Consider the following 16731-nt stretch of genomic DNA (forward strand, 5'->3'; position numbering starts at 1 on the left):
TTGTAGGCATTTTTCTCGAACCTTCATTTTACTTCATAAGAAAAGGTGTCTTTTTTCCCCCTTCCTTTCTTTTCTTTGTATGTAGCATCTGAAAAATCTGGCTTTCTTATCCAGTGACGTCACAAACAGGAATAGAACAGATTCTAGTTTTCTGTGTAGAAATAGAAAAATCAAAGAATAAAAGATGTTTCAAGGAGGTCACTGTTTCTTGGTGAAATATTATAAGTAAGAGCTGACGGGCAGAATATAAACTTTGAAATTTTGAAAAACCAGAGAAACTATTCTGAATATTCTGAATCGAGACATCACTGAGGACTCCCTCTTTTCTTTTAAAAACAAAACTGAACAGGGTGCCTGGGTGGCTCAGTCGGTTAAGCTTTTGACTTTGGCTCAGGTCATGATCTCCTCGCGGTTTGTGAGTTCGAGCCCTCCACCAGGCTCTGTGCTGACAGCTCAGAGCCTGGAGCCTGCTTTGGATTCTGCATCTCCCTGTGTCTCTGCCCCTCTCCTGCTTGTGCGCGCGTGCTCTCTCTCTCTCTCTCTCTCTTTCTCTCAAAAATAAACATTTAAAAAAAACCCGAAGAAGAAATAGAAATAGAACTTTATAATAAATAGTATTGCCATTTGCTTTTTTCCTCAGAAATCAGGCAGAAGGAACTGAGCCACTTGTCAATGCAGCAGGCCAATTATTCCCTTAATGTAAGAATAATGTGATATTAGGCAAAGGCCAGTGACATTCTTCTAAAACCTTCTGCTGTATCGGCACTGGTGCGACCACCAGGTAGGGAGTAAGTTGCTGACAGCCTCTCTCCACCCCACTCTTCTCCCCGAGCCCCTTCCTCCTGAAGGCTTTGTTCATTAGACATTTCTTCAGTGCCATGTCATGCCACGGGCCATGCCAAAATATGTGTCCCTTTCAAGGTGATTCACTGCCATTGAAATAACACCGAGCACAGGTGACTTTCAGAGTAGGTGTGTATATCACCTCCTGCTCTTCGAATCTGAGATGTTAAAGAGAAGCTCACAGGCCATCATGGAGGAGGCAAAACCACAGAGCCAATCAATGCTCTTTAGGATTTACACATCATAGATGTTTTCAATAACAGCAATTAAAACACTGAACTTGTACAAGTGGTTTCAATTTGATAAATCCCGCGCTAAGCATCGTACACGGATGACATCATTTTACTCTCAAAAAAGTCTATGAATAGGTACTACCAGCATCCTCATTTTTTAATTAAAATTTTTTTTAATGTTTACTTCTTAGACAGAGAGAGACAGAGACAGAGAGACAGAGTGCGAGCAGGGGAGGGGCCGGGAGAGAGGGAGACACAGGGTGTGAAGCAGGCTCCAGGCTCTGAGCTGTCAGCACAGAGCCTGACGTGGGGCTTGAACTCACCAAACCGTGAGATCATGACCTGAGCCGAAGTTGGACGCTTAACTGACGGAGTCATCCAGGTACCCCTTCACATTTATGCTATTTTAAAGAACACTAGACTGACTTCAAATACATTTTTAAAAAAAAAATTTTTTTTTCAACGTTTTTTATTTATTTTTGGGACAGAGAGAGACAGAGCATGAACGGGGGAGGGGCAGAGAGAGAGGGAGACACAGAATCAGAAACAGGCTCCAGGCTCCGAGCCATCAGCCCAGAGCCCGACGCGGGGCTCGAACTCACGGACCGCGAGATCGTGACCTGGCTGAAGTCGGACGCTTAACCGACTGCGCCACCCAGGCGCCCCTCAAATACATTTTAAGGTGTTTTCTATTCTTTATTGTTGAAGTCTCTGTGGCATTATACTTTCACATTCCAAATTCAGCTCAGCAAAATACAATGTGGTTTCCATGCATACAATGATGCGATAGGATGACTCTCTAAAGAATGTAATAACAAATAAGATGTAACTCCAGTCTTCAAATAATTTTTAATCTTGGAAGGAGAAGGTAAGTACGCAAATAACCACAACACGAGAAATATCATGTTTACTGCCTTAAGAAGTGCACACAGAATCTAGAAGCTCAAAGTAAATATAAACACCACTGGAATAAAAATATACTTATTTGAGCTAAATTCTAAACAGTGTCTTCATATCCGAAAGAAGATAGTTTCCACATGTGATATCATTGGTGTCTGAATGCTTTGAAAAACAAAAGATCCCAAGAAAAATATCTGGATGCTCAGAAAGGAAACTCTAACCGGTAGTGAAGAGATAAAGAGATAATGTTCACAATACTGTAAACTGTGCAGAACTGGAAAAGCACATTTCAAAGAACCCTTCATTTCACAGATGAGGAAACTAAGACCCACTACCTAGAGGCAGATGTTATTATATTCTCTTTTCTGTCCTCTTAGGTTTTTTTTAAATCTTCATTTGTGCTGGAGATTCAGAAAGAGTTGTCTCGAGAAAATTAAGTACCTGAAGGCCACCCTGCTCTTCCATAATGGGTTCTACCCTCGTCTGTAATAAGTATTAATTGAATGGATGGTTTCAATTGGAATTTAATGGCTCCCTTCTTAATTTAGATTCTATCTGACAAACCAATCTTTTCCTGGATTAGGTTTGAAATTATTCCTAATGCAGTTAAATTATATCGAGTGAGATCAGTTTCACCTTCCCTGATAGGATTAGGAGGAGACTATCAACACATCTGAAATTCACAGACAGGGACTCAGCAAGGTTTGTTCTCCCTTCCCTTGGGGAATTTCCACAAACCTGCAAAGTTCTTTGATTTGTGTAGGTAACAGAAGCGGTAGAACAATAAGGGTGCTTTCCTGTCGGTGATGAAGATGGTTAAATTGGTGAATGTGACAAGCTTGGTTGGTTGGGGCTTGAAGAACTAACAGCATGTGTTTCTCATCGGAAGGTTCCCTGTGGTACGTGTTGGGCAATAGCCCTCTTGTGTGAAGGCTGTTTCCTCCAGGGCTGAATTATGTCTAGACCAGGTGGGAAGACACTTACTGAGGAAACAGTGGCATACTGGGAAAGTCTTCTTTCTTTGGATCAGACCATTTGCAGTAGTAATCCCAGCTCGCCACTTGGTAGTTGTGTGACTTTAGGCAGGCTACTTAATTTCTGTAAATTTAACACTCTTTACCTATAAAATCAGGAAATAGATGTTCTACAAGATTGCAGCAAGGATTTGAAGTAAATACATAAAACATCTAGAAAGAGACTGACATGAGGGCAGAGGATCTATTTTGTCCTCTACTACATTCTTCAGGCTTGGTACATGATAGGGTATTTGGTGAATGAATATAATAGGTGTTCAACTAATGGTGGCAATGATGATTATCATTGTTACTAGGTGATTATTCGCCCAAAAAGAACCAACCAAATTTTAACACGCGTTTGTCTCCAGTCTTTAAAATTGTGTATATACAGGGGTACCTGGGTGGCTCAGTCAGTTACGCATCTGACTCTTGATTTTGGCTCAGGTTGTGATCTCATGTTTCATGAGTTTGAGCCCCACGTTGGGGTCTGTGCTGACATCGTGAAACCTGCTTGGGATTCTGTCTCCCTCTCTCTCTCTGCCCCTCCCCTGCTCACTCTCTATCTCTCCTTCTCTCTCTCTCAAAAAAAAAAAAACCAAAACACTTAAATGTGTATATACACATATATACACATGTAATGATATATGTAATATATTATATAACATATGATATTATACAAAGAATATACAAACCAAGAATTTGAAATAAGTGCCATAATGCTATTCCCAAATTATTATAACTGGGTCATACAACTTCATATAGCCAATGTATTTTTTTAAGTTTATTTATTTATTTATTTATTTATTTATTTAGGTGATCTCCACACCCAATGTAGGGCTCAATCTCATGACCCTGAGATCAGAGTTGCATGCCCTTCTGATTGAGCCAGCCAGGCGCCCCTAGCCAATGTATTTTTTTTGAAAGGAATGTCAGTATCCCTTACAGATAACAGTTTAGCTGTGGGCTAAATAGGAGAGGAAAAGGATCTGATAATATCTGTAAAAACAGATCTAAGATAAGATTGGAGCACAAGCACACATGGTGAGAACAGATCTTTTCATTGGTCGGTAAATCCCACTACCTGAGCTGTTCCCACCTACAGATACGAGGAGAACCATTAGAGAGGGAAATTTCCTATCTGAAACTGCTGCGTGTTCCTCTCCACCTTCAGACAGCAAAAGGAGACAACAGTAGTCTTTTATACTTTGTACTATCACAACCCGAGAAAAGGATGGAAGCCGTAAGTGATGAGGTTAGACAAGAGAACTTTTTCATGAGAATTCAGCATGGTGGGAAGCGCAAGGTACGTTATGAAGGGAATCGGACAGAAAGACGGACAACTGGAGTCCTTCTGGCTTTGCCACCCTGTTTCCTCGGCTTCTCATGAAGGTATTACTGAAAGTCTCCGAACTTTCTCTTAATATTTGGTCTATGCAGCACAGATTTGCTGAACTCCGCCCTTATGTGAGACTGGCTTTGGAGGCACCCTCCTCCTTGTAACGCAGTGATCTGGCAAAGTGGCTTCTGCCACCAGACCACCCTCTATGCACCCCTCATGCACCATGAGGGGTTTGTAAGTTACTTAACCTTTCTATGCCTTGGTTTCCTTATCTGGAAAATAGGGGGGGAGTTCTATCTCATCATAAGCATTGTTATAAATACTGCATAACATAAACCATAAAAGCCCAGTACAGTCCCTTGCAGTAAGCATTCTACACATATGATCTAGCAGTTATAAATACTGTTGCTTTTCCGAAAGAGGCTCTGGAATGACTTCTATCAGCCACTGGTGTAATAAGGTCAATGATTTTCTAAGGAGAAGTTGCCAATCATATCCTGGAGTAAAAAGTCATTTTAATTTGTGAGCTTTACAACTCTCAGGACGTCTGTCCACCCCCCACCCCTACCCTCAATTAGGAAATAGCTTCTGGCTTCACTCAAAACCTTATCAGAAGGCAAGGAAGTCTCGTTATGCAAATACTGTGGTGAAAGTGTGGAAATCTAGAATTTCCATTCCTTGTCACTGTCTATCAAGGGTGACTGAGGGGCCTCTGAAATAGGAAAAAGACAACCCTCCAGTTCTTAGCTAGAATGTAGATTTCAGACTTTAGTTCATTCATAATTTCATGGATATGGTTTATATGGAAAATGAAACTACCTATTTCCAAATTCCATTCCCTTGATGCAATAAAGCCTCTTTAGGAACATATCCGCCTCTTCAGCAAATCCTATTGGTGTTTCCTGCTAAATGTGTCCAAGTTCCAACCACCTGTTACCTCTCCCCTGTGTGTGAGGCTGGCTTTGGTCCTTCCTCAAACCCTCTTCCAGATGGTAGCCTGCCTCCCATCCTTTTTTCCTGCAGAACCTCTCCTCTCTCCCCTTCCTTAACTCCCTCCCCTTTGCCCTGTGTCAAGACTACCAGATACACCTTTTCTAGCCCCTTTGACATTTTTTGTACTGTTATTTTATGACCCGCTATGCTGTATCCTCTAAGGTGAGTGTCCTCTTACATGCCCTATATTATTTCTACTCTTGATTTTGACATTTCTTACCAAGAAATACGTCTTTTTAAAAGCACATCCCTTATTAACAGCCCTACTATTATAATGTAGTTGGACAAATTCAACAAAAATGTCTCATCCACATTCTGGGAAGAGAGAGAGTCCATCTGACCTCTTCGAGAATTTTTAATAGAGTAACTTGAACACGAATGCACACGCTCCAGTGCAAATCCTTCTAAGAAGTGTGATGGTCTCAAACTGCAGACACGTCTGTCAGTGTACAACTCACGCTGTCTCCTGCAGGGCTGTTTTGAATATTAGCAACCTCAGTTTCTGGTACTTAAGCACTGCTGAGCTAGTGACCTCTCAAAACAACACGAGTCCCCGTCCGGGCAGTAGATTTGAGAGGAATAAATGATTGCAATTTGTTTCCCCAGGAAAGAAAGAAAATAGCTTTTTGCGGAACCCCCGAACGTGCCATTTCCCCAACAGGCGGTGGTGATTTGGAGCATCTTCCTTGACACAGGCTCCCCCAAAGCTCATTAAAAGCCAGATCTAGGCCTATACAACTTTTGGCTTGTTCCTCTCTCAAGGACAGAGAGAACGGGACCCAGGCCAGATGTTTTCTTACCCCGCTTGCTACCAGCTCACCCTGAAAAGCCCAAATCTGGCTTGATTCAGACTCATCCAAGGAGACCTAGTCTGATTCCATGGCTGGCTTTCTGCCCTGCAATTTCTCCCCATCACACACCCCTTCTTGCTTGATTATATTTGAAATCTCACAAAGGATTTTACAAATCGAAGAAAGCTAAGCATGCATCTCTTTGGCTGACCTATTTTTCCGTGAACGACTTTCAATTAAAACGCAATCACTCAGTCACCAACCAGGTTCAAAGGACTGATATAGATTTGGTTAGTGTTTAATGACAGGGAGACCAGTAAAGAGCACATAAGGGCTTTGTGTAGTCGTCATTGTGGATGAAAAGGGGCGATGAAGGGACAGGCTGGAGACCCTTTGCAAACTTCTTCATTTGGCGTAATGCAGGTCCTGCTTATCTTCAACTGAGCAGAGACAAATAAAAATTGGGCACCTGGCATTTGGGGTCTCTGCAGCTGCAAACCCAGAAGCTCTGTCTCATATGATTTATGAAAATGAGCTTTTCTTCTTTTAACGTGTGCTTGACTTCATACAAAGGAGCACTTTCCCCTAAAGAGTCATTAATGAAGGTTACACCATAGTCTTAAAACAGGAAGTCAGATGAAATGTTTAATTATTTACGACAGAACATATAGAACATTTGCTGGGTTTGCACAGCTGAAGATATAATTAGAAGTTCCTAGAGAGAGAACAGGCTGACGTTGTGCAGAGATTTCAAACATATTAAAAAGAAAATTCCCCCCAAATTGCTCACAAATGTGAGGGATTAGTCAATATACCTGGGACTCTCTGAAACTTCATGATTGAGTAGCTGAGAATAAAAGATTGCTTCCCCTCTCAATGCCATTTTGGTAGACATTTTGAATGCAATAGCAAATTTGTAGCTCACCAGGACAAGCTCTCTGACGATGTATTAGAATTCATAATCCCAGTCGACACATCTAGTTACTTCTTTTTTCAATTCGTGCACCTTCCTTATTAGTACAAACATGACTAATGCAAATACCTTTGCAGACACCTGCATGCTGTTTTCTTGCATGTTCATAATGGCTTCAGAGATCTTGACATCTATTGGGTCCATGACAGACTCAATGTTGAATGGTCCTTCCAGTCGCTCTGCCACCAAGAGCATTGCATCTGTTAAAACACAGGAACATGATTTATTTATAGGAGAACACAGAGCTCCAAGTCATTAGCCTGTGTTTAAACATTTCCAACAGAACTGGTTGAAAAATAATCATTCATTCAAAATTTATTTTTAAAGTTTATTTATTATTTTCAGAGAGAGAGAGGGTGCACAAGTGAACAGGGGAGGAGCAGAAAGACAGAGAGAGAGAGCGTGAGAGAGAATCTCAAGCAGGCTCCCCACTGTTGGCACAGAGCCCCATGTGAGGCTCAAACTCATGAACTGTGAGATCATGACCTGACCTGAAGTCAAGAGCCAGACGCTTAACCGACTAAGCCACCCAGGTGCTCCCCATTCATTCAAAATTTTTATTTGCTTTTATGTAGTCCAAAAATGGGGTGGATGACTAAATACCAAAGCAGTATTTTATTTAATTTCATTTGAATATTTAAAATTATTTTACATGTATAAAACCAGGCTTAAAAATAAGAAAATTCATTCATATTGAAAGAGTTGAAGGTATCTTAGTATTCCACATGAAGTTAAACCAAAGAACAAAAATAGAAACAAAGCAAAATTAGGTCAGGGATCAAGTAGATTTCAAAAAAATGGAATCTAGCCTCTTTTCACCTGGAGGATGGGGAAAATTGAGTGTTAATGCATGGATTTGGGTGCACAAAGGTCCAGACCCTACTCAAACCTTTCTAGATTTCCCAAGAACAGACCTGTCCCTGATTTGTACTATCACACGACTTCGGACGCCCTTCTGGGTTAGCACTTAGGCATGCTTTGGGATAGAGACACATCTCTTACTTGGTTTTGTATATTCAAGGCTTATTATGGTGCCTATCACATTTTAAGCATCCAAAAATGTCTGTGAAACAAAATTGAGCTGAATTCAACTGAAGTATTGTTTGGGAAGCTTTAGTTTTCTGGAAAAGATGGTAATAGTGACATGTTGACAGGAGCTATGTGTTAGGAGCTAGTAGCCCTGAGTTCTCATCCTTCATCTGTCACTAACTAGCTGAATGGCTATGGGAAAAAACCCTGAGCTTACCTGGCCTCAGTCTAGTGAGGTGTATAAAAGGGACTGGTGATGAAGAGTCTCTCAGGGTCTATGGTGAAGGATATATGTCCACTCCTACGGACACATGAAAACTGGCTCGCTTTTGTCTTAGCGTTCAGGGCACAGCTTGGTAGCCTGCCTCCACCAGGACTGTCGAATAGAACTTTATGTGATGAGGACTGTGTGGCTGTTGAAACTTAAAATGTGCCTAGTGCAACTGGAGAATTAAATTGTTAATAAAGTAGTTGGCTTTTAATTAATTTACATGTAATTTTCATATTTTTTAAATATTTCTTTTTGAGAGAAAGAGAGAGAGAGAGAGAGAGAGACAGATCACGAGCACGGGAGGGGCAGAAAGAGAGGGAGACACAGAATCTGAGCAGGCTCCAGGCTCTGAGCTGTCGGCACAGAGCCCAGCGCGGGGCTTGAACTCATGAACCGTGAGATCGTGACCTGAGCCGAAGTTGGAGGCTTAAGTGACTGAACCACCCAGGTTCTCCTAAATATAATTTTAAAATTTGCTTGAGACTGCTGGCTACCATATTAGGCAACACAGCCTAGACTTTTAACATACAGATTCCAGTCTTGGATCTCAGGTTTTTCAATTGTGAAAGCTCTTGGGAGCGAATCTTAAAACAATTTCCTTCTTTCAAAATAATAGATGTTTATTATCAAACACAAAATATAGGAAAAAAAACCAACAAAAAGTGAAATACACTCATAATACCACTTCCCAGAAAAACACTCTGAACAGTTTGTATAGGCCTTGTTTTTTTTCCTCTGTGCATAAATATTTTAAGCATGCAACTAGAAATATACCATACATATATCATATAATCTGCTTTCTAAATATAATATATTATTAATGGTAAATGCTGTTTATACAGTTACTTTATAGTATTAGTGTGAGGAGACCAAATTTTATCTTTATTCATATCCAACCATGCTCAACCAAAGCCCAACAATCAAAATTCTTTCAGGGTTATAAATAGTTATGAATTAGGCAGATGAGAAACCTTTTAAGAGAGATGAATTCTTGTAAGAAGGATACAGTAGTCTTTAGGAAGCACAGATTTACATTTCTAAAGAGGACTAGGTTTTGTGAACAACATAAGCTTGAACAGTATCAATTGGTTTTCTGCCCCAGCCCCCAGGATGGAGTCTGCTCTACAACTCGTGTAATGCCCCGGGAATAAATGCGCTCTATTCCAGCCACATTCCTGGCACTCTGTCCCATAGTATCCTTAGGAAAATTTGGAGTATGAATAGATTCACAAAGATCCCCTAAAAACAAATTTTCTGATTTTTTCCCTTAGATACTGCAGACTTATCTGTGTACATCACGACAAGATCTTGTAACAAAAGTAGTGATTTCTCTGCATCTTGCTGACCTTAGTTATCTGGCAGCGTGGACAGAGGATGTACATTGTAGGGTTGTAGTATTTTGATATTAAAGAGGTTTTTCCCTTCAAGGTTTTAAAAGGTGGCTGTTGTCTGAGACCTGATCTATTTCTTTTCTGTCTTTGTATCTGTTTTGTATGTTTATTAAAAATAACCTCCTTTGGGGGCGCCTGGTGGCTCAGTCTGTTAAGTGTCTGACTCTGGATTTTGACTCATGTCATGATCCCAAGGTTGTGGGATTGAGCCCTGCTTGGGATTTCTCTCTCTTTCCCTCTGCCCCTCCCCCATTCAAGTGCATTCTCTCTTTCTTAAAAAAAAAAAAAAAAAAATCCCCTTTACCCTTAGCTTTCTAATAGGTTTTTTGATGATGATTTTTTATGATGAATGACCAAGTTTCTCTAGATGGGTATATCCTGCTAGAAGAAGCAAGAATCCTTGTACAGGAAAAAGAATTGGCCCTATGGAGTTACTCACAATGTGAAATGAAAGAAACTGATCCTTAAGGGATCAGTTAAGGGATCGTTAACTGTGTGTTTTACATAAGTATCTGCACAAATCATAATACAAAGAGTACTGCTCGGTCTATCTAGGTATATTCATCTGACATGAATGGGCTGACTTGAGACAGTGATGCTGTAGGTTCTCCTGAAAATCTGAGAGCCATTGTGCTCTGGGTAATAAGGACCAGTGTTCAGACTGGATACTAAGGGCTTATTTTAGTGTGACAGTTTGAAATTATGGGGTCCTATCATAAAGTAGAGCTGTTTCTCTCTGGTGACTTCCATCTTTTTGTTCCCTGTTCCTTTCCCGCCAGAGTGCATGCCTGTTAGGTTTCTGGGTCTGCAAACTTATTTCCTCTTTTTAGACTCTAATCATGATAAAAATGCTCAGGGTGAACCATTCCTGATCATTTGCCTTTGTGGCCTTGGAAAACGGCAGCCCAGTTGATGATCCTGTATATTAAACATAACCTAATGGTCACCTACACTCAAATTGGTTGCTCCTATATTTCCATTCTTTATTGCAACTCATTTAGTTTTTTATAAGAGCTAATTTAAGATGATACATTTTTGATGTAGGTGGGTGTCTATTTTTCTTTTACTTTAGATCAGCAATTAAAATATGCTACTTTAAGTTATGTGGTTTAGGCTATTACTAATTATACATATATATATACACACACACACATGTATATATGTATATATATGTACATATATACATATATATTTGCATATACGTATGCAAATATATATATAAACACACACATATATACACACTAGTTTATATACCTTATATATATGTTAGTATATATTACATATATAAACTAATATATACTAATTATATACATATAATTACTAAGTAAATTAAATTCTCCTTTGAAGACTCAAAAGCCAATGTAGATTGGCTCAAAACCTCAGAATCATCATTAAGAGTAGTAACGTGCATACAGTTAACACTACTATATTTTACACCTAAAAATTTAAGAGAGTAGATATCATGTTATGTGTTTTTTACCAAAATAATAATAATAAAAAAGAATAGTAATTATTATTGTGCTGATCAACTACAGAGGTGGAGAAAAGGGAACACTTTTACACTGTTGGTGAGGACACAAATTGGTGCAGCCACTGTGGAAAATACTATGGAGTTTCCTTCAAAAAGTTTAAAATAGGACTACCATATGCTCCAGCAATCTCATTTCTAGGAAATAAAATCACCAACTTGAGAAGATATTTGCACCCCCATGTTCACTGAAGTATTACTTATAATGGCCAACACATGGAAACAATGGAACTGTCCATCAACAGGTGAGTGGATAAAGATGAGATATATATAATAATATATATATATATATATGTATATATATATATTATTCAGCCATGAGAAATAAAGGAATTCTGTCATTTGTGACAACCTGGATGGACCTAGAGGGCATTATGTTAAGTGAAATAAGTCAGAGAGAGAAAGATAAATACTGTATGATCTCAGTTATATGTGGAATCTACAAAAAACGAAGTCATAGATACAGAGGAAGTCATAGATACAGAGAATGGACTGGTTGGGTTGCAAGAGGCAGGAATTAGGAGGTGGGACAAATAGGTGAAAGAGGTAAAAGGGTATAAACTTTCAGTTAATAAGTTCTGGGGATGTAAAAATGTAAGGCATGATGACTATAGTGAACAGTATTGTTTTGCACATTGGAAGATGCTGAGAGAGTAGATCTTAACATTTTTTTTAAAGTTTATGTTTGAGAGAGAGACACACACAGAGAGAGACAGAGCACGAGTTGGGGAGGAGCAGAGAGAGAGACACACACAGAATCCCGAGCAGGTTCCAGGCTCTGGGCTGTCAGCACAGAGCCTGATGTGGGGCTCAAACTCAATGAGTGGTGAAATCATGACCTGAGCTGAATGAAGTCAGACGCTCAACCAACTGAGCCACCCAGGCACCCAGCTAAGAGAGTAGATCTTAAAAGTTCTCATCACAAGAAAAAAATATGTGACTATGTATCATGACGGATGTTAAATAGACTTATTGTGTGATCATCTATCTATATATACATATATATACACGCACATGTAATCATATATATATGTGTGTGTGTATATATATATGTATGTAATCATTATGTGGTACACCTTGGCCAATACAATGTTACATGTCAATTATATCTCAGTAAAAACAAAAACACACGTCTCCTTAAGATACAGTCATCCCTGTGCCCAGTTCCCCTTTTCATTCTAAATATACATGACAGGATTCCCCAGGGCCACAAAAGAGAAAGCTTTGCAGAAAACTCTTCTGAGTATTTTGCATTTCCACTACAAAGCGTCATGCTTATACCTCCTGTATTTAGGAGTCTAGTTTAGCTACATTACAGAATGAGAAAGTGGCAGTGGAAAGCTAGAGCTATCCAGTCCTGGGACAATGTGGAGGCCTGGGAGTGAATGGCCACTCTCCCGGGGGCCCCAGACCTCAGGTGGTGAGAGGGTCTGCATGGCCTGCCGAGCAGCCAAGAGCATCCCTGCTTGACTGGTTTGCCTCCCACCGGCTGGGCAAGGCGGTCATTAGTTAAGCTCTCCAGGTGTCAGAAGAACCTTCCCTCTTCTTTGGGGTTGAAGGAAGACATGCCTCTCTCTCCTCCCACTACTTTTGTGACACCAAGGTAGTCGTTCGTAAGTTCCTCTGCAATCAATTAAGCCACAACATGGCCATCACTTACTCCAGAGGCTGCCATCCTACGCTGTCTTAATTATCTCTGTGCCTTTTACATTTTGGAATATTTGGAACATTATTTTTAACTGTGTTCTTGAGCTGTTATCTATTGCCAATTAAACCGGGGCAGGACTAGCATGTCAGCTAATGATCAGCCAATCCTTCTGCACATATCTCCTGTGTCATCCAAGTTTTGTTTCTCTTTTTTATTTTTTTTTTATTTTTTTTGATATTTATTCCTTTTTTGAGAAACAGTGTGAGCAGGGGAAGGACAGAGAGAGAGGGAGACACAGAATCCAAAGCAGGCTCCAGGCTCTGCGCCGTCAGCACAGAGCCTGACGCGAGGCTTGAACTCACGAACTGTGGGATCATGACCGAGCCCAAGTCGGATGCCTGACCGACTGAGCCACCCAGGTGCCCCTCTCTTTAAACAAAGGACTGTTTTCTTGCTCAAACAGTATATAAAACCTTCATTTCCAAATGGAGATTAAGTTTAGATGAGTTAAAAATTGCTGGTATCAGTGCACCTGGGTGGCTCAGTCAGTTAAGTGTCTGACTCTTGATTTCAGCTCAGGTCACGATCTCATGGTTGTGAGATCGAGCCTCACATCGGGCTCTGCACTGAGTGTGGAGCCTGCTTAAGATTCTCCCTCTGCTCCTCCCCCCAACCCCCACAAATAAATAAGTAAGCATTAAAAAAAATAACTGGTATTGCAGCCTGAGGTTCCGAGGCACACAGACATAAGGCGACTCCGTGAGAGCACAGGGGGCTTGCATAGCAGCTCAACCCAGTGCTCATCCAAAGGTGAGGAGCCAGGCTGCAGGTAACACCACACCTCCAGGCCAAGGCGTTTTGCTCAAGTAAGCGCAGACATTTCTGTTACGAATGAGGACACCTGGTTCTGATTAGATGGAGGCAGGTGCCTGTGTTTCCATCTAGGACCATCTATTAAGTGCCGGAGACATAATGCACATCCCAGAGTCCCATCTTGCTCATCTATGAAGTAGAGGTGATGACAATGTATACCTGACAGTAGTGGCAAGAGGAACCAAATGAAATCATAAAGTTGTTAGTTCAATGCCTGGCACATACATACTCAGCTGTCCGCAAAGGTTAGCTAATACAAGGCGCCACCTCTGGGCGGAAGTGGAAAAGAGAGGACCAACTTACAAGATATTTTGGTGGAATCGTTGACAGCAATTGACATGAGTTCTAAGAAAGTAAGAGGCACACGGATGACTTTAAGATGTATAGCTCTTTGGTATGCCAAATCAATGTTTTGATAATAGCTGCTTTGTGACGGATGAGTTCACTGCTGAGACGCAAGACTGCGTTATTTTCTCATGATGTCAAGCTCTACCAATTAATGATAACTACGAAGTCTTTGATGCCCTTCCTATTGAGAGGTGGGGTTTATGTCCCATCCCCTTGAATCTGGGTGGGCTCTGTCACTACTGTCACTAACAGCACATAGTAGAAAGGACGTTGCCAATTTCTAGACAGATACCGAAGACACTGTAGCTTCCGTTTTCTGTGTCTTATGAGACTCTACTCTGAGATCACCATGCTGGACTGGTCATGGTGACAGTCCCAGCTGGGCCCAGATTTCCAGCCACCCTTGCTGCTGCAGGCAGAATGTCTGTGCCCACCCCCTCCACCCCAAATCCATATGTTGAAACCTAATCCCCAAGATGATGCTATTTGGAGGTGGGGCCTTTGGGAAGCGATTAAGTCATGAGAGCTCTGCCCTCATGAATGTATTAGTGCCCTTATAAAAGAGACCTCAGAGAGCTCCCTGTCCCTTCCGTCATGTGAGGGCACATTTAGAAGATGGGCGCGTATGAAGGGAAGCAGTCTCGCACCAGACACCAAATCTCCTGGCGCCTTGACCTAGGATCTCTCAGCCTCCAGAAGTGTGAGAAATACGTGTTTGCTGTTTAGACCATACAGTCTGTGGCATTTTTGTTATAGCAGCCCCTATGGGGCTAAGACACCTGCCGTGGTGCCAGACACATGAGAGAGGTAGTCTATGACCTTCCAGACTCCTCTCCCAGTTGATTTACCATCTAGTGACCCCAATCAGCACCATGTGGAGCAGAAGAATCAGCCAGCTGAGTTGTACTAAAATTCCTGATCCACGGTACTGTGATCTGAAATAATACAATTATTATTATAAGCTGTTAAACTGGGGGCCATTAATTTGTGACAACAGGAAACCAGGTTGCGTATGTGGTTACAGCCACATGACAATATTTATAAAATATTCAGATATTTTCCCAGTATTTGTTTGACAGGACCTAAATATTCAGAATTTTAGCCAATTTATATTTGACAAACTTAACACCTATGATATAACCCCGGTTTACAAACACTGGAATGATCAAGAAAAAATAAATATTGTCCTCCAGGGAACATACAAAAAGCAAAAACAAAAACAAAACCTTGCTCTAAGCCTACAGAGCACTAAGGTCCCCCAAATGCTCACCAGCTAGCCTCACATCAGGACATACTTTTCTCCTGGGATGTGAGCATGAGACAGAGAGGCAGCAGGCTTGGCAAAAGGTAAATACACTGATTTTTTTCTAAGTATTTGACTTTATGAAGAGCAAGAACTCTGACACAGGAGCTGGACGTTATCTCTGATCTTTGGATGGCACTGGATTAAAACCTGTCTTGCTGCAGGGACTGTTGAATGTTTACGCTCCTCTAGGATATAAATATTAAGTAGGATTTCATACAATCAGATAAATATTTTTAATTTATTTCTTGAGAAAAGGAGATGTAACATCCGAAATGATCTTGCTGAATGCTACGGATTTTAATGTAGAAGGGAGGGATTTTCAAAATGTTTTAGAGGAGACAGGAAGAGAAAGCTTTTATTTTCAAATGAGGTGTTACCAGGCTTTTCCTAAATAATGATAGAGTAGAAATGACCTTGAAAATTCAGTTAAGGGGCTCCAGGGTGGCTTAGTCCGTCAAGCGTCCAATTTCGGCTCAGGTTACCATCTCACGGTTCGTGAGTTCGAACCCTGCATCGAGCTCTTGTGCTGACAGCTCAGAGCCTGGAGCCTGCTTCCGATTCTGTGTCCCTCTCTCGATCTGCCCCTCCCCTGCTTGTGCTCAGTCTCTCTCTCTCTCTCTCAAGAATAAAAAACACATTAAAATTTTTTTTAAACAATTTTTTTCCCTTTGAGGGAAATCTGAATTAAGATAAAACCTTCATTTCAAAGTTCTCATTAAATCTTTTACATTTGTCTTAATAATCTACTTTTTGAAAAATGAAATCTATAAGCACAATTTACTTTATAGTTTCATAGGAATTCCATAGTGACCATTTTTTTTTACAAGTAATGCTCTCCCTCTTCCATCTGATGCACCAGTGTTTTAGCTTAACCAAGATATTTTCCCCACTGAGAAGCAGAAAAAAGAATTAAAAAAATAATAATAAAAGAAAATCAAGAAATATTAAAGGTACCCTGGTAAATTCATTCACTGGCATCCAGTTATTCATTAAAAAAATTTTTTTTTAAGTTGATTTACTTATTTTGAGAGAGACAGAGAGCACAAGTGGGGGAGGGGCGGAGACAGAGGCAGAGAGCAACCCAAGCAGGCTCCCTGCGGTCAGCTTAGAGCCTGATGGGGGGCTCCAACTCACGAAATGTGAGATCGTGACTTGCGCTGAACCTGAGTTGGGCGCTCAACCAACTGAGTCACCCAGGTGGTCCCACATCTAGTTATTCATTAAACGAAAACAAAAAAACCAGCTTCAA

At 40.7% G+C, this 16731-nt stretch overlaps 1 protein-coding gene across 2 annotated transcripts in view; it reads right to left on the reverse strand.

Annotated features, from left to right (window-relative positions):
* GPC6 (glypican 6) overlaps positions 1-16731 on the reverse strand; it is a 1126333-nt gene that overhangs the window by 103347 nt on the left and 1006255 nt on the right. For both annotated transcript variants that reach the window (XM_058681995.1, XM_058681985.1), the window contains exon 5: positions 7158-7288. In XM_058681995.1, the coding sequence (XP_058537978.1) occupies positions 7158-7288 (131 nt within the window). The remainder of the gene's footprint in view (positions 1-7157; positions 7289-16731) is intronic.

This window comes from Neofelis nebulosa, chromosome 1 (assembly GCF_028018385.1).
Source record: "Neofelis nebulosa isolate mNeoNeb1 chromosome 1, mNeoNeb1.pri, whole genome shotgun sequence".
NCBI lineage: Eukaryota > Metazoa > Chordata > Mammalia > Carnivora > Felidae > Neofelis > Neofelis nebulosa.